Here is a 16,698-nt window from a genome sequence, read left to right as displayed (position 1 = left end):
GGGGGGTTTTTCCAAGGTTTTTTTTTTTTTTTTTTTTTTTTTTTTTATCACTACCTGTGCAGTGCAGTTGTTCCCTTATCCCCATTATCTTGTACCCAATATCCTGTGGCTAAAACAAGAAACTGGAAAATTAATGATATTCAGGATTTCTTGTTAAAAAAAGAGCTCTACTATCAATGCTGTTTTTTTTTTTTTTTTTTTTTTTTTTTTTTTTTTTTTTTTTTTTCATTGTGAATATGTTTTTGTGTTTCAGGAAGGTGAAATCGAAGGTAATCGTCAAGCAAAAAACAAAATTGCGGTTATAAATGGTAAAATTGATAATCTTCTTCTTTTTCTTCGCCTTTTCCCGTGTACAGACGGGGTCAACGTTTTTCGTCAGTCTCTCACTCAGCCCTAACTAGAGTGATTGTTTTGGGTTGACATTTGGTTTTGGCTACAAATTTCACGAGTGGATGCCCTTCGCACTCAACCTTTGCTATTTCTTTAGCAAGGGGAATTCAGGCTGGTATACTCCTTGTTTAAAGTCCCCGAAGCAAGACTAAGCTGGTCTACTTCGTACCCTTCGGTCTTCTTCCGTCTGTTTTTAGTCCGTCCTTCCTTCATTAAATTACAATAGTAATGATAAAAGGTATAGGGGACGGACTATTGTATTCGCTTTGGTGTCGTCTGTCTGTGTGTCTGTCCCCATAGAAGGACTTATCCAAACCTGGTCGACCTATATATCAAATTAAAGGTCTTTTTTTTTTTACCAGAAACACGAAAGTGGTGGTGCAAATTTTGTCCAGAAAACCATAAAGCCAAAAAACTGGTTTTTGGGGGATTTTTTTTTGCGGATTTTATCCTGATGGGATAATGTTCGTTCTCGGAACGGCTGGCTTTCTCCTATCCTGTCTTCCATCTCTCTTCGATTTCGGGACAATAAGACCATAGCAGTTCCAGTTCCCTCTGTCAAACCTTTTTAAAAAAATATTAAGAATTAATTAAAAACATTTGGCTCTAATTTTTAATTCTTGAAATTTATTTTTGTTAAGTCATGCATTATCTGTGGTAAAGGCAGATAGAGCCTTTTCACAACTTTGGTAAATATCACAGTATTACTGAACGGACTATTTCGACAGTCTAAATAAAGCACTATACCAGTGATTCCCAAACTGGGGTCCGCGGCCCCTGAGGGGGCTGTTAAAGACTTCGCGACCCACGGAAAGATTGCATAAAATATAATAAAGGGGTCGCGGAGTGTTCACAATTGAAAAAAAGTTAGGGAACCGCTGCATTATACTACTAAGTGTCTCCTTTGCAAAGACCAAAATTCAAAAAGCAGAAGAAATGAACCAGGGAATCTTTCTTTTTCTTCTACGGCTTCTAGATCCCGAGATAAATCGATTTAAAAAATACCGATAAATCTTGGATTTTGATGTCACGGCATACGCTCCCGTACTTGAGGACGTCACATCAACTTCGCAAACCGCAAAAGCAAGCTCCCTCGCAGGCAGCACATTAATGTGTTTGTGCGCATGCATTTCTGCGCAATTGATGTGTTTGTACATATACATCTATGCGCATTTCCTGAACTCGTGACGTCACGACTCTTTGAACTTTTTCATTAGAACGGCAATTTAAAGTTGAATTTTCGACCTCTTATAAGTTACTTTTTCGGAGTTTTGACCTCAGATTTGGACTATTTAGAACCTTTTTCATAGAAATCGACCTTTTGTTAATAATGTTTACCCAACTGTAACTGCATTGAATGACGATGATTTTCAGGTAACAGTGAGAGAGTGGGACATGGGTAAGGTAGCCGAGTCTTATTATAATGTTCTGAGTATTGAATTTCAGGTGTCAGTGAGAGAGTGGGACATGGGTAAGGTAGCCGAGGACGAAGACAAGTCTCGTGATGCAGACAGACGGGACAGGAAGCGTAAGGACAGACATCGCTCTGAATCGGGAGAACCAGATGGTAAGGGGTGTTTATTGTTTCAACTTTATTTCTCATATAATATGGTACATAGTAAGTTTCCAATTATGGGCTATTAATAGCAAACATAATTGTTGTTCACGATGTTGTTTTCTTGATGTGAAGTTAATGTGAGAGGAATCTTCTTAGCAGGTGACAGATTTTCAGTAGGACAGATATTTGAATTTTGTAGACAAGATATTGTGGCAGGTCAATCTTCTTTGCGCGGGTGTAGAAGCTTGGATGGATGAGACCATTGGTTGACATGACGACTGGAATTACTATTATTATTACTATTACTGTGAATATCCACTTTATTTGTAATAATCAATACAATAAAGGTAAGTAATGCAAAGTATGGGCTACGAATAGCAACATACTCTACACGTAACTTCTTTGTTACTCAGATTGGTCATCATTATCATTGTCGTCATCATCAGTTGTCAGTCATCAATCATCCGTCATCAGTACATCAGTCAACACCATGTATTGTGGTCTTGGCCTTGAGCTTGAGCATATTTTTCAAATGGGCAGAACTTATGATGGTTATATTCATCGGTATAGGATTACTCTTTGTATGTGTTTTCTAAACTTATAAGTAGGTATGTATACATAACCATATCGTTCCAATCTACTGACTGGGTCGATGGGGTCGAAGTAGGTATGTATTGTGCCTATAATGACCACCAAATAATAAAGGTTTATTTATTTATTTATTTAATTAAGTGGAATGTGTTGTGCTTTCAGTTCGTCGTAGGAAGCGGGATATCGAGGCACCTGCTAAACTCCTGGACGATTTGTTTAGGAAGACAAAGACTCTACCTTGTCTCTACTGGCTGCCTCTCACTGCAGAACAGGTAGGATTTAGAGCAAACCAGTTGGGTTCCACAATTAAATTGACAGGCTGATTTTTCTTCCTCCTTCTCCTTCTTCTTCCTCCTCCCCCTCCTCCTCCTTCTCCTCCTCCTCTTCCTTCTCCTCCTCCTTCGCGTAAAATCAGTTTTTGTCCCATAAAAGTCCCTAATACACTTTTTGGGTCCACTAAGCATTCTCTCTTATGGAACTTTTGACGAGGAATCGATTGGTGCAACTTGACTTACAGTATACAGGGTGTCCCAGAATTTATGCTTTAATTGATTTTCTCGGAGCCTGTTCGAAATTTCGAAAAACAAAAAAACCCGTAACTTTTTGATTTTTGAAGCGGACATTTTGGCAATATCGCGATTCGCGAAATCCGCGAATCCTATAATTCATTTAAAGATACGTGTGTGACATACCAAATCATGCTGTTTTTTTACTTCTAAACCTTATTTTTTCAATTCACTTCATTTTTGACTGTTTGCGGATTTCGCGAACACCGCGAACAGTCAAAAATGGAGTGAATTGAAAAAATAATATCACCACAAGATTTAGAAGTAGAAAATAGCATGATTTGACATGTTACACACGTATCTTTGGAAAACATGTAGGATTCGCGGATTTCGCGAACACCGCGCAAATCGCAAACAGCGAAATATTGTTTTTATTTTTTGAGCTCCGTAGCTTTTTTTTTTTTTTTTTTTTCCAAGGCTTGGATTTTCGTCTGCGATTTCTGGTGGTCTCTTTTCTGGTCTACTTTCGTGAAACAAACATTACAAGTGTTTCACAACATTTTCTGGTCTACTTTCGTGAAAGCAACATTACAAGCGTTTCACAATATTTTCTGGTCTACTTTCGTGGAAGCATCATTATAAGCGTTTCACAACATTTTCTGGTCTACTTTCGTGGAAGCAACATTACAAGCGTTTCACAACATTTTCTGGTCTACTTTCGTGGAAGCAACATTACAAGCGTTTCACAACATTTTGTAACATGAGTGGTTATTGATGTTTCTCTATAAAACCTGCCTCGGTGATGTAGTGGCCAGGACGCTCGCCTGGTAAACAGGAGGGCGTGGGTTCAATCCCAGCCAAAGAATAGAATTTAATCCCTAATATAACTTGAGCATTTGACCACAATAGTAATTAACAGCCTATTGCTGGAATAAAGGGACTTTTCAGTCCTATGCGAGCAGTATGAATAAGAACTTTTAGGATTTCAAGAAATGTACTTAACAAACTGCTCTGGCACAGAGTTGCCGTACGACACAATATAAAATCAATCAATTCATATTTTTTTTTTTTTTTTACTTTTTTTCTTTCTTGTAGGTATAGTTTTTCTTTGATATAGATAGTGGGTGATCAATTCATATAGCTGATTGGGATTGGGATTGGGAGTAACACCCGTATTTATTAACAAAAATTCTCGCTCTCAAGTTAGACTGAAGACAATTTCGTCCAATCATACGTTTGGAATTGATATTTGAGTGCGAATTCATATTGCTAATTGGGAGTAAGTACAGTTTTTTCTTTTAAATGTTTTGGCACTACCTTTTTTTCAAGAGGTTTAGTAGAAAGAACTGTAACCGCTAAGACGAAGAGAGAAGGAGAACAGGATAGGAGTAAGCCAACCGTTCCGAGAACAGCACCACCTCTTCTGACAATAAAACCCGGCTCTATGTTTTATGTATGTTCGTAATGAGTGTCTGATGTGTGTTCTATTGTCTAGCTGCCAGTTTCTGATTTAAGACCCTTCTCGTTACTCCTCTGTTTGTGTCTTCTAATCATGTCCCATCTCCTTGTGTTAGATTTTACATTCATTATGATTCGTGTATAGTTACATGTTTCCATTTGATGTCGATGGGATTCGCCAAGTCGTGAACCGCGCGGTAAGTAGTAGACAATATTCGTGTGATTTTGAACTTCTTATCCTCAATTTGAATTAGTGTGCATCTGGGCATGAGCGACAACGAGGACCTAGTCCCAGCATTGACCAATTGACCATAGCCTCGACCCTCGCTGAAAATTAAGCTGAGTATTTTTTTCTGCTAGGGTCGATGGTTTTGTATACATTTTTGATAATATTCCAACCTAGAAGTTTTCAAGTGTATTTATCCAGACTCCTGGTGTGAGGGTCTATGGTCCTAGTATTACTAAGCATCCCGGGGAAGTCTAGTTTCCTATTCTAATTTATTTGAAAACTAGGTCTTACCCTTAATGGATCGAGTCAAGATTCAACCTTGAGGGTTGTCAGCCTATTAAAATGGAAATTCAAGCTCAACAGGAGCAAAATCTCTACTCATCCCTTTATTATTCCATGTGCTTAACACCATTTCAAGGTTTTTTTTTAATTATTTTTATTTAGATTAGATTGTCCATATTATCCTAGCTCTAGATCACAACATGAATCTGGATTCAGCCACCCAGGATGCTCCGCCATAACCTTTCTATGACGTAATCAACGTAACCTTTGTCATCACAAGCTCTGACGTCACAACAATCTCCAAGTAGACAACGCACGACCCTATACTAGAACAAAAAGCGAGAGGCACTCCAAGTTGAACTTGGCATATTGCACACGTTGAGTTTTCTTATAAATCTGGCCACAAGGCCGAAGACATAAAATGGGTTTTCTAATTTAAGATTATTTTATAATAGTTTGTTCTCACTCCAAATACCTACTAATATTTTCTAGAAGCAGAGAATTATTCCTGTGGAAGGTTTTTATTTCTCACTCTTCGTGTAGGGAAAGAGGTGGTACGGTTTTGTGAGAAGTGGGTCCTGCTCGTCCTACCCTTTATCAATATTTTCTGCTTCTGGAGTAAGGCCCATCTCACAAGCGTAGACGCGCGACTTTAGTACCCTGTAAAACCAAACCTGTGGAGACTCTCTATCATTTTCATAAACTTGGTTTTGCAGGCGATTACACGCTACTGAAAATCGCCCGTCTACGTTTCCAAGGCTCTTGGTCTATTTAATTATCTGAAAGAGGCAATGTTCCACAGTGACTGTATAGTGTATTAAAGTTAAATTCTAAATTTGCATATTTTATTGTTTTAATTCTTTCTGTTCCAATGAATAAACTAATGTTCTCTTTCGCCCACGTAATTCCTACATACACAGGTCAGATATTCAAACCAAGCGTTGTTCTTACATATGAATAGATTTTCAGTTGGTTTATTTTATTTTTTACCATCATCACCATCACCACAACAAATGCCAGTCACAGCTAGTCAGTCCGTAAAGGCATCGGAAACCCGTACTGACCGCATGATTGCAAACGTTAGGGCGTCCCCTCCATGCGACGCGCAGATGCCCCGCCTGACATCTGTGGAAAGTGGGCAAGGGCTACCGGGTCAAATGCGGGCCCGGCCAAAGAAGCTAGCCCGTGGGCCACTGGGTTGTGCACAGGTAAAAGTGAGAATGAATAGGTACTTTAAATGTGGGGTCGATGACAGGGAGGGGTAGGGAAATAGCAGATCTTGTGGCAAGAAGAATTAAAATTTTGTGTGTTCCGGCCATGCCTTTTCCACAAGTTTGGCCATGCCTCGGGATGAACTAGCGGGATTCCGGAGCGAAGCGACGGAATTCAGCTAGTTAATTCATAAGACCAAGTTTGATAAGAAGTTTGAAAGACGGAACTGTATAACTGTTGAGGTCTTATCGTCCTTAAGACGAAGAAAAAAGGACGACAGGATAGGAGAAATCCAGCCATTCCGACAACAGAACTAAAATTTGCCCCGGGGGTAATCGAACTCGCGACCTAAGACACGACACCCTCCAGGCTAACCATCAGGTTGGAAAATTCTTCCATTTGCGGGTTCCGCGGATTTTTCTGGGTTACAGTTAATGTCGATCGACCTACTTGCAACCTCCTACGTACGTGTAGGTAGGTATCAGGTTTTTGTGTGAACAACATTAAAAAATCGATAAAATAACAAAATAGAAGGTATAAAAGGATGTCCCCCATGTTTGCTGAAAGTTGTGAATGTCGACTTTCGTGAATGTCTACTTTCCTGAATGTCATCCAGCCTCAGTAGATGCATGTCGGGGCGAGTTTCATTGTTACGTTGTTGTTGTTGTTGTTGTTGTTGTTGTTGTTGTTGTTGTTGTTGTTGTTTTTGTTTTCTCTCTCATTTCAAATTAAAAACAACAGAGCATAATGCTCGAAAAAATAAAAATTCTGAACGACAACGACCTAAAATAAATATAAATAAAACGAAATAACCAGTGGCGGAGTTGTTGAAAATAATCTGGGGTCAATAAATAACCGTATTTTTTTCCCCCATGCCTTTTCCACAAGTTTGGCCATGCCTCGGGATGAACTAGCGGGATTCCGGAGCGAAGCGACGGAATTCAGCTAGTATCTACATACATACATACATGTACGTATGTACTATGTACTTTAGCATAGGTCAGTTATTGAGTCCAAATCCATTTGCATTATTAGGTAGCACTCAGCTTTAGTTATCTGAGAGATCGATTTGTATAGGATTGTGTAGGATTGATACGGCTAAAACTCGGTGGATGACAAGTTAAGCAACGTTGCACGTGGTTGGTATGTCGATGGCTGGATGGGTGGCTATCCGGCGAAACGAATGATGGTGGCTTTTCCTTACCCCACTCACTTTCTCAGGCTGATTTAGGTGTGGGAAGATGGGTAGATTCTCGCCAAATGGAGGGTAAAGCTAAAACCCCTGTCACTTAAAGATTTAGCAGTTATACAGAGACGGACACGTTATGCTTTATTTTATGAATGGACCTCTCATTTTGATCTAAATACTTGGGTTCCACTGAAACAGCTGGGTACTGAAGAGTTTGGCCTCTTCTATTTCATACTCATCAAGGCGGATTTACATCCAAAGAAACGCAGATGAAGGTGAATGAAAACGCCAATATTTTATCGAGCAATACAAATAATAATCAAGAATTAGGCAGGCTACTAACCTTGGAGGTTCAGTTAGGAAAGATTATGTGTTTAGACTTTAATATTTAAATAAAAGCCATGCCTTGTAAATCGAAGTCAGGGATACCACTCTTGATTACCAGGACGAGGGTGTTGCCCACTACAAAACCGAGGCAGGTTCTTACCTTTTAATATTCTTACCATTTTCAAGGTATCTGTTTCTCGGAAAATGAGAATTTGGGCCAGGTTTTGGCTAGTTAATCTAGATTCTAGATATAGGAAGTTGGAAACAGGGGTTTCTATTACACATGGTTTTGTACTAAACGGATTTATTACTCGGCACTTCGGCGAACAACCCTGTCCGTCATCAAACCTGATACTTGACAGAAGAAAAATATTTGCATTTATATAAAAAAAACTCCTCATTCATTTCCTTACTACTTTCTCTCTTCGGATGACGGATGTGGAAAAATGTGAGCGAAAACACGACATGCTTGAACATGGAGTCGCTGATCCATTCATCCATTGTTCGCAAAAATAAATAAATAATAATAGTAATAAATAAATGAATCGGATATATTATATCAATCTACTGCATGGCCTAACCGTGTGAACGATGAACTTCTTTTTCTTCGCCTTTTCCCGTGTACAGGCAGGGTCGGCGTTCTTCGTAAGGCTCTCAATCAGCCCTAACTAGGGTGATTGCTTTGGGTTGACATTTGGTTTTGGCGACAAATTTTACGAGTGGATGCCCTTCGCACTCAACCTTCGCTATTTCTTTAGCAAGGGAAATCCGGCCTGGTATGCTCGATGTTTAACGTCCCCCAGCCTTGTGAAGGTTGATCTAGTTCCCGGGGTAATAAATCAAGGAAACAAGATGGAGGGGTAATAAATCAAGGAAACTAGATGGAGGGGTAATAAATCAAGGAAACTAGATGGAGTGGTAATAAATCAAGAGAGCTAGGGGACGGGTGTAAATTAATTTATAGTAGTGCAGATAATAGAGGGAGAAATGGAGTAGGTAAAGTTTTAGATAAGGACATGAAAGCAAAAGTGATACAGGTGAATAGAGTGGCGAAAAATGCCGACTTCACTTGAGTGGGAAAAGGTAATAATAATAATAATAATAGTGCTTATTTATACAGCTCGCATAGGACTGAAAAGTCCCTTTACTCCAGCAGTAGGCTACTACTATTATTGAGGTCAAATTCTCAAATTATATTGAGGATAAAATTCCATACCTCGGCTGGGATTGAACCCACGCCCTCCTGTTTACCAGGCGAGCGCCTTGACCACTACACCACCGAGGTATTGAAGAAGAAGATCACCATCACCACAAGAAAGGATAAATGAAACCCAGTCGTTCAAAGAACACACCTGTTTCGGATAAAATCCGTCCCGGGTGGGAATTGAACCCGCTTACAAGTTATAAGGCGATCGCGCTACCCTCCAAGCTAGCTAGGCTGGCTCAGAGTTGTGAAGTAATGATTACTTGATGGAATTAATTCCTAGTTCTAATCACTAGCTCATGTAGTTGTAATCAGTTTGGGCAATTACAAATTACTGCCTACTAAATGTAGTGGCGATTACCCATTACATTTCACGAAGTAATTGTATTTGACAGGACTACCTATGAAAGTAATTGGAGTCGCAATTCCGATTACATTTGATGTAATGGGTAGTTAATTACAGTGTAATTGGGATTCCAACTACCCATTACAAAGGAGGCGAGGGTAATATGAGTAGGTGGGTAGCTTGTCGTCAAATGGAGGGGTAAAATCCCCATCACCAATGTCCAGTCAGAAATGCACCTTTTTTTTCGTTTTGTTCTAAATGATAGATGGATGGAGTATTTTTTGTTTGAACTTTAGCTAAAAAGATATCACCTCGCCATCCACCAAAAAAACATTTGGGAAGGTGTAATCGTAAGAAGTAATTGGAAATTAAGGAGCGCGGTAGCGCTCCGCCCCGCCAAGTCAAGAAAGTTTGACCGCGCTACTAGAGATATTATACGCGACAGGGAAAGTAGCCGTTTTCAGGTAGTTGTAGGGGGTTCCAATTACTAATTACTTTCAGATGTAATTAGTAATTGGACCTTCCAATTCCTAATTACTTCCTGATGTAATTGCGATTACAATTACATTCTATTGTAATTATACACATATGGAGTTATTCAAAATGAACATAATATGAATTGTCTTTTTTTTTGGAAGAAGAGATTACAAATTTTATGGAGAGAAATAGGATGATGGAAAATTTGAAGATGTTGTTGATTTCCGGTTGCCAGGATACGACTTGTTATCAGGAGGGTAATTAATTATTACCAATTCTTTTTTTTTAAAAAAAAAAGAGGTTTGACAGAGGGAACTTTAACTGCTAGGGTCTTATCGTCCCTAAATCGAAGAGAGATGGAAGACAGGATAGGAGAAAGCCAGCCGTTCCGAGAACGAACATTATCCCATCAGGATAAAATCCGCCCCGGGCGGGAATCGAACCCGCGGCCTAGCGCTTACAAGGCCTGTCACAAGGTAAGCAAGATGGTTAGTTTGGAAGGTAGCCGGTAGCCTTGTAAGCGTTAGGTCTTGGGTTCGATGCCCACCTGGGGCGAACTTTGTCCTCAAGAACTTAACAGATATTTCAGATAAGGCTCTTGGAACAACTTTCTTTCTCATATCCTGTGTTCCGTCTCTCTTCTCTTTCGGGACAATATAACCCTAGCAGTTCTTGGTTTATTATATCAAACCTTTCAAAAAAGTCAAATTTTACCAACTTCTTGATGTTGGTATTTTTTTATTACTACTATTTTATGGCGACTAGAAGGATGTGCTTTATTATTACTAGCAGGATAAAATCCGCCCCGGGCGGGAATCGAACCCGCGGCCTAGCGCTTACAAGGCAGACGCGCTACCAACCAAGCTAACTAGGCTGATTATTACCAATTCTAATTAATAGAAAGTAACATAAACACTCATAACACATTTAATGTAATTGGTAATTGATGGACCCAATCACCATTACATTTGAATGTAATTGTAATTGCGATTTCAATGTAATTTGTATTGGGAATTACTTTTTGAACAACTCTGGGCGGGCTCAGCTCATCCAAAGTCAGTAGTTTGTTGACAGCTGTTTGATGTCTCTTAAAAACAAACGACATGATCTTTGCTAAGGTGAACCTTTTAAGACAAAACAAAGCAATTTTCTAACATATCCACTTGGAAAATTAAATATTATAAAATGTAAAGTTGTATTCACACAACATAGTCAACCAGCCATCGATCGATGTCGACTGCCACGCCTATTTATTTAACTGAGAGAATTGTACTGAAAAACTAATAAATGGAAACTTATAAATAAATAAAACATAGATTTTCCTCATAAATCGATGTCGATTGACGGCCGGTCGACTATGTTTGGACACGCCTTGATAGAATCAAGCTGAAGAGACTGAAAAATGAGACCTAAAGCTGAGGTGGACAGATAAGGTTGACTATTGTGAGAGAAGGCTCTCCAGCTCCCCTCTCCGCCAAGTCAAAGTTTGACCACGCTACCAGAAATTGGAATTATAGTGAAGACCACTCACCACATCCCTGCACATTCCAAGGCCAGTCGCACACCAAGGTTTGTTCATTGAACACCAAACTGAAGGGACAACGGAACTCGTAGGCCGTGAGGGGCGTAACTCCATCCCCGGCGTGGTCCAAACAGGCGAAGAACCAGCGACAGTTCTCAGGGTCGGCATAGTAGCCGGGCTGGGCGGGGCATTGGAACCGGTTGCGAGGCACAGGGGCGATTTCACTCGAACCTAGGGGGAAAGGGAAAGAGTAGAGTTGTTTGTGATAGAAATTCTGAAAACAGATAGCTTAAAAAACGAATCACAAAGAAAAATGCATAGATTAGATACAAAAAAATGCATAGATTAGAAAATAAATTTTATTTATATTAACAAAAAAAAAAAAAAAAAAAAAAAGAATACCTAAATAAATAATAATAAAACAATAATAGATAATAATTATAATGATGAAAATATAATTTGAATTTCCAACATTGCATACTCTCAAGGTGAATATTTTCCAGTCACTTCCAAGTTTCGTCATTTCTTAACTCTAGAATCGTTCTAATAAAATATAACATCCTTTGGTCCGGTATTACACAGCGGATGAAAACAAACTTTGCAAAATTCATATTTTGCATTGTTATCATTATCATTGCAACTTACAGTAGTAGAAGTGTCCCTGATGCCAAAGCTACGAACTACCGTTGCGTTCTCCTTTCGCACCCAGCATACGGCATGATGGTCAACCCTGTGACTGGTGGTGATAAACAATGGTTAATGAAGGAGTTGCAAATAGTGATGGGTAAATACCCTGGTTATTTACCTGGGGGTAAATACCCAATTTTTATAAATACCCGGGTATTTTTAATTTTAAGCTCTAAAGTTCTTTAAAGACCCCATCTTCCATCTCCTATTGATAATGATAACTATTAAGCCCATCATCTTGAACTTGAAGGATTTGCAATTAGGGTTTCCAGACGTCCGGGTTTTTACATGTTTGTCCGGCGTCCGGGGGGATTTTTGAAAATTTGGGAAATGTCCGGGTTTTTGATGAGAAGACTCCAATAATATTAAAAAGCGTTTTTCATTCTTTTGAGAAAAGATTTGAAAAAAAAAAAAAGATCGATAGGTACCTACAAAACGAACGGGACAACAAAAATCTCTTTAGAGAGAACAAAAAAAAACCTTTTTAGTTCATGTGTATTTTACATGACTAATGATTGTCTTTACATTATGGACAATTGGACATTCGTATTCATGAAACATCAACAAAACCAGTAAAAATGTTTGCTTTCATCGGAATGTGAAGAAGAACGATCGTGTGTAACTTAAGTAAGGCAAATGCAGTATTCTCTGCACCCTGGGCACTATACATTTTGAAATCTGGAAATGTCCGGGTTTTCGATGGAATGTCCGGGTTTTTGGAACCAAATGTCCTACTTTTTAAAAATTTGATCTGGAGACCCTATTTGCAATAGAATAGACATGATAATTTCACAATTAAAGCAGTGATGATTAAAGCAGTTTCACAATTAAAGCAGTGATTAGTGTTATTATAGGGTTAGGTTAAATACAACAAGCGGGGCCCGTCCCTCCGGAATTTTTCGATCTTGGTTAAGGAAAATCAATATTTATGTACCTACCTATTTTATTTAATAATCAGTTTATTATTATTCTTGATTTGATTTTTTGGTTTTACTTTTATGTAATGATTTAAAATCAAGACTAGAGCCCGTTCTCCCTTTATTCCCAATATAATGTTCAAGTCACCCATCCATTTATTGGCCTTGCTCGGCGTAGCTTAACATAGATGACGCTAAAACCGGTCTTAAATGATCGACTGAAGTGTTATCTAAAACTTTCTCGCTTTGAGTTCACAGGTCGTCGCGATGTAATGATTTAAAATTAAGACTAGAGCCCGTTCTCCCTTTATTCCCATATAATGTTTAAGTCACCCATCCATTTATTGGCCTTGTTCGGCGTAGCTTAACATAGGTGACGCTAAAATCGGTCTTAAATGATCGACTGAAGTGTTATCTAAAACTTTCTGGCTTTGAGTTCATAGGTCGTCGCGACAAATTTCAAGATCAGGGCTCATTTGTGTGAGAAAATGTGAAAAAAATCCCCCAAAAACCAGTTTTTTTGGCTTTATGGTTTTCTGGACAAAATTTGCACCACCATTTTCGTGTTCCTGGTAAAAAGACCTTTAATTTGATATATAGGTCGACTAGGTTTGGATAAGTCCTTCTATGGGGACAGACCGACCGACCGACTGACAGACACCGAAGCGAATACAATAGTCCGTCCCTTATACCTTTTTATTACTATTGTAATAATAAAGGAAGGACGGACTAAAAAGGAGCTTTCTTTTCCACGGACGTGACTTCTGCATAATTACCAACCCGGGACTCAATTGGTAGTATAAAAAGGTTTTGGGACCAATTTGTTTCCTCCCGCTTATTTGGGTGTTCTTGTATCGTAACTTTTATAATATCTCTAACCCTTTAGTCAGTATAGCTGAAAACCGCCGTAAAGCGATCAAAATACCACCAACCGCAGCACCTATCTTAACCAAAAGTATTGTGTTACATCCTTATCAGATTTGTGGACTACATACCAAATAGTCTCTAGCTCATACCTTTTCCGAGATATTAAGTAATTACAACGAAAACTGCCAAAAAACGGCCAGAATACAGCCAAGCGGCGCACCGATCTTAATTAAAAGTTCAAAAGTTTTTTTTTTTTTTTTTTTAAGATCGGTGATTTTTGATTATTAGGGTGATACCTACTTGTAGTTCCAAGCAATTTTGCGCCCTGTAAGTCGAGACACCGCCCAGCAATTATCTGCCTCCCAAAGGGTCCAGCACATGTAGCATACAAGTTTACAATTAAACGGTATTTCATAAACGGGTTCCGGCTTGAATGTCCATATCCAACCTGTTTTTACCATATCCAGCATGAGTAGACCAACACATAGTGAACCCAGGAACCCCATGTTACCTGCAACCAAATCAAGTAGAGGACCCAGGAACCCCATGTTACTTTCAACCAAATCAAGAGGACCCAGGAACCCCATGTTACTTTTAACCAAATCAAGTAGAGGACCCAGGAACCCCATGTTACTTTCAACCAAATCAAGTAGAGGACCCAGGAACCCCATGTTATTTTCAACCAAATCAAGTAGAGGACCCAGGAACCCCATGTTATTTTCAACCAAATCAAGTAGAGGACCCAGGAACCCCATGTTATTTTCAACCAAATCAAGTAGGTCTTTTGCTCCTTTCAAATGCAGACTGAAAAGCCGGTGTTTGTTTATTATGATTCCAAAGCATTCGGAATTATAGTCCGAAGATTTCCGAAGAAGACAAAAAAAACCAGATGTTTCTATCTCAACTAGGAAAAAAAAGAAAATAAATTAAAAGCGAGGGAACAATTTCATGTGTGACATGAAGCCTACCACAAATCGCTTTTCGGAGGTTTCATGTCTCACATGAATCCTACCGTATTTGAAAAAAATGTTTTGTTTACGTCTGACTGTAACAACAACGCTTGAGTTTCATGTGGGACATGAATCCTACCGTAAGAGCGATTCTGGTGAAATTGATTCTGTACGCAAAAGGCTAAGATCTAGTGAAAAAGCGGTGTAAAGTGAGTAAGGCTGGTGTTTTACGGTCGAGTGTACTGGCGGGCGGAAAACACTGCCTTTACATCTCAAGCCAATAAATTATACCGGTATTACCAATATACCAATTTATTATGACGGTTTCACCGACGTATTATACCAATTTTCCACCGGTTTGAACGGTGCTTTAGGTCTGTTGAACCTCCTCATTTATTTGGGAGGGAGGTGGTACCTATGAAACAACATAATATCAGAAGGAACATTTTAATTTGATTACATTGACCACTTCTCTATTTTTTTTTTTTTTTTTTTTTTTTAAGAGGTTTGACAGAGGGAACTGTAACTCTAGGGTCTTATCGTCCCGAAATCGGAGAGAGAAGGAAGACAGGATAGGAGAAAGCCAGCCGTTCCGAGAACGAACATTATCCCATCAGGATAAAATCCGCCCCGGGCGGGAATCGAACCCGCGGCCTAGCGCTTACAAGGCAGACGCGCTACCAACCAAGCTAACTAGGCTGATTATTACCAATTCTAATTAATAGAAAGTAACATAAACACTCATAACACATTTAATGTAATTGGTAATTGATGGACCCAATCACCATTACATTTGAATGTAATTGTAATTGCGATTTCAATGTAATTTGTATTGGGAATTACTTTTTGAACAACTCTGGGCGGGCTCAGCTCATCCAAAGTCAGTAGTTTGTTGACAGCTGTTTGATGTCTCTTAAAAACAAACGACATGATCTTTGCTAAGGTGAACCTTTTAAGACAAAACAAAGCAATTTTCTAACATTTGATTGGCGACTTGATGCTCAATGGAGTTTGGGAACCTGCGAGGCAAGCGTTCTTCGATGTCCGCATAGTTAATGCCGACGCTGCCTCGTATGGCTCCCGGCCTCGTATGGCTCCCGAAGTTGGTCGAGTATTGAGCACAGCAATGGGAGAGAAAAACACACAAAATATGACAGAGCTGCTGAAGACGCAAGATCATCTTTCACCCCTTTGATATTGTCATGTTAGAGGACCCAGGAACCCCATGTTATTTTCAACCAAATCAAGTAGAGGACCCAGGAACCCCATGTTATTTTCAACCAAATCAAGTAGATGATAACGTCAATTTCCTTGAATGATCAAATTAGTATGATGCAATTTTTCCTTTGTTAGGAAAAAAAATCTTGGGCCATCTTAGATTCCCCCCCCCACACACACACACGCATGTGTACGGGCCATGGGCTAAAAACCACTTTATGTGGAATCAGGGGACCCCGAAACGGATATTTCCACCCATTTCCCGATTTTGAAAATTTGGACCGATGCCGATGGCAATACTTTAGTAACAGAAAGTAAAAACAAAATAGGTACTTACCTCAAAAAGTAAAAAGTTTACCTAGTCGATAAAATACTGGAACGCCCTATTTTTTTTGGTTGGAACTTGTTGGGAGTTTAAACTGAAAATTTTCAAATTGATATATTTTTCCTATCTGAAAGACGAGACGAGAAGTTTCACTGTGGAAATGTTAATCTAAAGGCACTGGCTAAAGGGAAAGTAGGTAATAGTTTCTGGAGTCTACAGAGGATCCTAATTATTTTCTATCTGAACTCACTTCTTTAGAAAGACAAGAACTCGGAGGTTTGGGTTCAAGTCCTGAGTTGTGTCGAGGTTCTCCCTCTTTCTCGGCAGATCTGGTTTGTCCGAGACCAAATCCGGTTCACTATAGTCACTACTCCAGTACTCCAGAGTCCAGTCTTGTTTTGACTTGTGTACTGTTCGGATCGGTGTAAGTGATCTCTGTACAA

The 16,698-nt window shown here is 39.2% G+C and overlaps 2 protein-coding genes across 2 annotated transcripts in view; one reads left to right on the top strand and one right to left on the bottom strand.

Annotated features, from left to right (window-relative positions):
- LOC113467360 (apoptotic chromatin condensation inducer in the nucleus-like) overlaps window positions 1-2,877 on the top strand; it is an 11,941-nt gene extending 9,064 nt beyond the window's left edge. Inside the window, exons 8-9 of the mRNA XM_026823484.1 lie at window positions 1,765-1,957; window positions 2,702-2,877. Coding sequence (XP_026679285.1) covers window positions 1,765-1,957; window positions 2,702-2,862 — 354 coding nt within the window. The 3' untranslated portion in view covers window positions 2,863-2,877. The remainder of the gene's footprint in view (window positions 1-1,764; window positions 1,958-2,701) is intronic.
- Window positions 2,878-11,723: 8,846 nt separating this feature from the next.
- Window positions 11,724-16,416, bottom strand: LOC103509036. Its single transcript, XM_008473628.3, has 3 exons — window positions 16,268-16,416; window positions 14,063-14,273; window positions 11,724-12,027 (listed from the first exon to the last, which is right to left on the bottom strand). The coding sequence occupies exons 2-3, from the start codon at window positions 14,266-14,268 to the stop codon at window positions 11,835-11,837; spliced, it is 399 nt and encodes a 132-aa protein (XP_008471850.1). The 5' UTR covers window positions 14,269-14,273; window positions 16,268-16,416; the 3' UTR covers window positions 11,724-11,834.
- Window positions 16,417-16,698: the final 282 nt, after the last annotated feature.

The sequence above is a fragment of the Diaphorina citri genome, unplaced genomic scaffold (genome assembly GCF_000475195.1).
Source record: "Diaphorina citri unplaced genomic scaffold, Diaci psyllid genome assembly version 1.1 scaffold460, whole genome shotgun sequence".
Lineage (NCBI taxonomy): Eukaryota > Metazoa > Arthropoda > Insecta > Hemiptera > Psyllidae > Diaphorina > Diaphorina citri.
Note: the sequence above shows the minus strand (reverse complement) of the source record. Positions and strands in the feature narration are given on the sequence as shown.

What these genes read in the sequence shown, in the direction of transcription:
- LOC103509036 (XM_008473628.3), bottom strand. Translation starts at nt 14,268, where the DNA reads ATGGGGTTCCTGGGTTCACTATGTGTTGGTCTACTCATGCTGGATATG. An exon ending in AAAATTGCTTGGAACTACAA is followed by an intron (nt 12,028 to 14,062) that starts GTAGGTATCACC and finishes TATCACCACCAG; the next exon opens with TCACAGGGTTGACCATCATG.